Below are 5,000 nucleotides of genomic sequence, written 5' to 3'. Positions count from 1 at the left end.
CCCCTCCTGCCTGAATTAGAAGACCTCTGTTAGCTATCAAATTAAGAAATATTCTTAGCGAATATATATGATATTGAATATAACTTATTTAAAGTAATTTTGCACACAGTTCTTTCTTTTATTGTTGTCTCGAAAAAGGACATCAGCAGAAGACATTCAGGGTGCGTTTCATATTTTCAGTTTTACTCTCTCTCTCTAAAAAAAATAATAATAATAAATAAATAGATAAAAATGAAATAAAACTAAATAAATAACTTACCGGTCCGCGACATTCTCTGCTTGGTGGATGTAGCAATGACTGACCCCATGCCCCTGCCGCCATCTGTTGAGGGAACCAGGTTTGATGGCTGACGGTAAATACCGATATATGTGTGTGTGTGTGTGTGTGATGATGCTGATGATGATATATATGTATATATATATGTATATGTATATATATATATATATATATATATATATATATATATATATATATAATTTTAGAATTACTACTGCCAGATCAACCCTGTTTTTGAAGAGAAAGTATTCTTTAAAAAATGGTTCCGAACACTTCCACCATCAAGGACCACTCTCAGGATGTCAGTGTCCTTTTGCCATGCTTAAATTCTCGTTTATACACAAAATAGTACTCAAAGATAGGCCTACAAATTTCGGAATCGATTCTCGTCTTCGTGTCAAAAGAGGAAAGACAGTCGTCTCATCTTCCAATAAACTTATTCGATGTTTATAGTTATTCCTCTGCAATTAAAACACCATTGACGAGCATATAGTTTCCTAACCTGTTCACCCTTTAAAACGAGTCAAAATGGAAGAGCGAAGTTTTAAAGAACCGTTGCAACTCACAGACAGGGCAAGGATCAAAACCGGAATAACAGTAGAGCGGTTCATCTTCAGTCTCTTTCCTATGGAAGTTCTTAGATTCTTCTTGTTAGACTGTTTGCCCTGTGGAAGCTGTTGCAGCTATATAATTGTTGTTGTCGATTGTGATTGGCTTGCGTATTGCGTGGAGCACTGCCATACGTTGGTAAATTTTGCTTCGGTTTATCTTGAAGAATCTCATTGGTTGGCACACAGTAGGACTCTCACGGGATTGGCTCTCGCTCTGACGCAAGTCGAAAGGTGATTGGCTAAGCGTCTGTAATATCTTTCGAGCGTTGTATCCATGGCTGTGGGAAAATGATAATATTAGTGTCATGAAATCAAAAGTCGATGCTTTTTCACGTTGTAGATGAAAAAATGCGCACAACATATCATCAGAAATAGTATTTTTCTGTAGTATGGGAGCAAAACGGAAATCGCTTATCACTCTTTCCAGAATCTAAGGATATGGTGTATGTGTGTATGTATGTAAGTGTATATATACATATATATTTTTTCTTTTTCTTTTTTCTTTATATATATATATATATATATATATATATATATATATATATATATATATATATATATATATATATGTGTGTGTGTGTGTGTGTGTGTGTGTATCCGTGTGTGATGTGTGTGTGTGAGTAGATTTATATACGAATATATATATATATATATATATATATAAATATATATATATATATATATTGATATATATATATTGATATATATATATATATATATTGATATATTGATATATATGAATAAATATATATGCATATATATATATATATATATATATATATATATATATATATGTATATATATATATATATTGATATATTGATATATATGAATAGATATATATGCATATATATATATATATATATATATATATATATATATATCTTCATATATATATATATACATATATGTAAATATATATATATATATAATTATATATATATATATATATATATATAATATACATACATACATATATATATATATATATATATATATATATATATATATATATATATATATATATATATATATATATATATATAAATATATATATATATGTATATATGCATATATATATATATATATATATATACATATATATATACATATATATATGTATATATATACATATACACACACACACACACACACACACACACATAAGCATATTTTGCGTTTTCGCCTTCTTCGTTTTTGATGAAGTATAGTTGGAAAATGTCTGCAGCCATTCACCCCATTTTTCAAGTAAAATTCTAACGAAACCTAAGCCTCGCGACCTAATGGACTAATCAAAGAAAGAATTCTCATCCAGTATCATGTAAGGGGTATGAAGGGAATATGTTCTCATGGGGTTAATCATACTCAGGTATCACTGTTCCACTATATAATTAAGTAAATGATTATAAGATTTTATTTGACTTCAAGAATTACATTTTGTAAATCACTGCACAAGGTCGTGAGAATCACGGGTTCATTAAGTCAATGTTCCCTTGTATGTTCGTTGCCAATATAATCTAAATCAAATAAGTAATAAAAGAGACAAATGTGCATTGAATATGTTAAAAGTATGAGACGATTAAAAAAAAATAAAGTAAACAAAACATACAATAAAAAAACGAGATCAGTTAATAAATACAGACACAACAAAAAAGAAAAGAAAAAGAGTTTGAAATCACTAAATTAAATCGATTACAAATTAGAATTAACTGTGCAAAGCCAACATGAAAATCTGAAAACAAGAAACTGATGTAATGCGCATAGATACTGGAACCGTATAATACATAAAGTCTTCTATTAATGCATCAGATATTTTGTAATACATTTCCTATAGAATTCTACGCCATTACAGCTTTTCTTGCGAACCAGGAAAGAAATGCCCAATTTTGCTCTGCAGTCTGATGCCCTAAGTGTCACCCTCTATGTCTTCACAGCTCCATATGTAAACATAGTCCTACGTCCTTCGGTCAAGCCGTTGTTCAGCCATTTCCACCGATCGCACTCGACGGATTCCTTAGAAAAGGAATTTCAAGAGTGAGCCAAATATTCTCTTCTCTTCCTCCCTGGAACATAATGAAATGAAGAATGGCCATTAGAACTGAAAGATCTTTAATCTGGTTGTGTTTTAACGGGAATATATATTTTTTTTTTTTATAATACCCGAACATAATAGAATTCTCCCTCATGGCCTCACTTGGCTTGGCGGATCTTAAGATCGAAGCATGAATTTTCGTTGACGAGTGTACAGTCTTCGTTGTCACCGCAGTCCTCCACCTTCACTTGCCACTGTCGAAAAGAAACTAATTTAAGATTCAACTTAGATAACCTCTGTGAATTGGCAACTATTGTAACTTTGCCAACGACGAAAGAAAAATGTTCTTCGGAGTCTCCCCGTCGTTGAATCGTGCATTCCATATCATGCAAAAAGGTAGACATATCAGAGCGTACAAGAGCCATCTCCTAGTCGTACCTGGACAGAACAGGTGTCGCAGGTGACGTCATCAGGGAGGATCAAAGGGATTTCGTACTTGTTCGAGATCGTCACTTTGCTCAGGTCGAAAGTCACGCCGGAGCCGTCACCCAACTGAAGAGGAATTCTACGACACGGAGAGGTTGGGATAAGCCGAAAGTCAAAGAAGAAGAAGAAGAAGAGGATAGGTTGGAGAGGGGGAAGTAGTTGTAGTTATTACCCTGGCTCTTTACAAATTCTGCATTTTATCATTTTACTTTATTTTGTTTTCATGTTGAGATGGGAGAGAACTAGTACCCGTCCCTGAAACTCACTTGGACAGGCACTCTTCTCCAGCGCTGCCGACGTCGTTCAGGCACAGGTAGAACTCGAAGGATCCCGTCAGCCCGGCGGGGATGGAAGCCAAGACCATCAGGAACTGGAAGAGTTTCAAGTCGCTTTTGTAGCAAAACATGAAGACGAATGCGATTAATGAGATGGATATATATATATATATGGTTAAGATTGACACAACAATCATAAACTTGGACTGGGCCTCAAGAATTACATTTTGTTAATCATTGTGCAAGGTTTCTTGAAGTCTCTATTGCAGAGACTATAAAAATCTTGCAAATGATAAAGAGAAAACTCACGCCTCCTGCAGGATACTCGTTCCTTGTCACAGATGTCTGCACATCCCCGTTTATCTTGATTTAGAAAAAAATACGGTTATTAGTTATTGAGAGTATATTAGATTATGATACATATGCAATCGAGACAAATAAGTTTATTATTGGCAATCCAATGAATAACGCAAAATATCCAACATTTTTTTTAAGCAATACCGCAACTGGATTAATGACCGGCTTAAAATTCTTATTCCCACTTTATCATTAGGCATTCTTCTTATTAAGAACCCCCCCCCCTCTCTCTCTCAAATAACTCACCATTCCGCGACATTCTCTGCTTGGAGGGTCTATCAGTATCTGACCCCATGATCCTCTCATCTGTAATAGAAAGAAGATATGTGCATACATATGTGTGCTTATGTATATACATACATATATATGTATGTGTATATATATATACATATATATGTATATATATAGGTATATATTATATATATATATATATATATATATATATATATATATATATATATATATATATATATATATATATATTTATGTGGACGCTTATATCAAAGTTCTTGCTATAAAAATATTTCATTTTCTAAGGTTGCTTAAAAATGTAACAGAAAACAGAGCTCTTCATAGCATAAGGGAAACTTAAGTATTTTATATTTAGATTACTACATTATTTCCAGTTTTAGACAATGAAAAAATCCATTATGTCATCATACGAAAATCACATTTTGTAAAATTTTATTACTAAACCAAGCTTCTTAATTAAGAGGAAGGCTCTGCAACGACTAAAGAATCTTTTAAAGTTGTTTTTTTTCACTACATCTAATCCAGATATGAACAAAACACACTATTTGTTCTGTAAAGCATTTCTTATAATTGTAAAACTAACTAAAAGACCTTTGGAAAAGTAAACGAGCGTGGTAAGATACTCACAAATAGAAGAATCACGAGCGTCAGATTGCCGAGTGAACGTCCCATTCTTGAAATGTTTTTAATATCTTTTACCGCTGAACGTG

At 32.4% G+C, this 5,000-nt stretch overlaps 2 protein-coding genes across 2 annotated transcripts in view; both read right to left on the bottom strand.

The window, feature by feature from the left end:
- LOC122256493 (uncharacterized) overlaps positions 1 to 997 on the bottom strand; it is a 2,475-nt gene extending 1,478 nt beyond the window's left edge. Inside the window, exons 1-3 of the mRNA XM_043021223.2 lie at positions 844 to 997; positions 260 to 322; positions 1 to 10 (exon numbers count right to left, since the gene is read on the bottom strand). The exon at positions 1 to 10 is cut by the window's left edge and continues 44 nt beyond it. Of these exons, the coding sequence (XP_042877157.1) occupies positions 1 to 10; positions 260 to 322; positions 844 to 888 (118 nt within the window). The 5' untranslated portion in view covers positions 889 to 997. The remainder of the gene's footprint in view (positions 11 to 259; positions 323 to 843) is intronic.
- Positions 998 to 2,260: 1,263 nt separating this feature from the next.
- Positions 2,261 to 5,000, bottom strand: part of LOC122256485 (uncharacterized) — a 2,784-nt gene continuing 44 nt past the window's right edge. The window contains exons 1-7 of the mRNA XM_043021216.2: positions 4,918 to 5,000; positions 4,285 to 4,344; positions 3,991 to 4,044; positions 3,673 to 3,776; positions 3,359 to 3,485; positions 3,083 to 3,174; positions 2,261 to 2,951 (exon numbers count right to left, since the gene is read on the bottom strand). The exon at positions 4,918 to 5,000 is cut by the window's right edge and continues 44 nt beyond it. Of these exons, the coding sequence (XP_042877150.2) occupies positions 2,903 to 2,951; positions 3,083 to 3,174; positions 3,359 to 3,485; positions 3,673 to 3,776; positions 3,991 to 4,044; positions 4,285 to 4,344; positions 4,918 to 4,962 (531 nt within the window). The 5' untranslated portion in view covers positions 4,963 to 5,000 and the 3' untranslated portion in view covers positions 2,261 to 2,902. The remainder of the gene's footprint in view (positions 2,952 to 3,082; positions 3,175 to 3,358; positions 3,486 to 3,672; positions 3,777 to 3,990; positions 4,045 to 4,284; positions 4,345 to 4,917) is intronic.

This window comes from Penaeus japonicus, unplaced genomic scaffold (assembly GCF_977035675.1).
Source record: "Penaeus japonicus unplaced genomic scaffold, GWHDUDI00000001_assembly GWHDUDI00000001, whole genome shotgun sequence".
NCBI lineage: Eukaryota > Metazoa > Arthropoda > Malacostraca > Decapoda > Penaeidae > Penaeus > Penaeus japonicus.
Note: the sequence above shows the minus strand (reverse complement) of the source record. Positions and strands in the feature narration are given on the sequence as shown.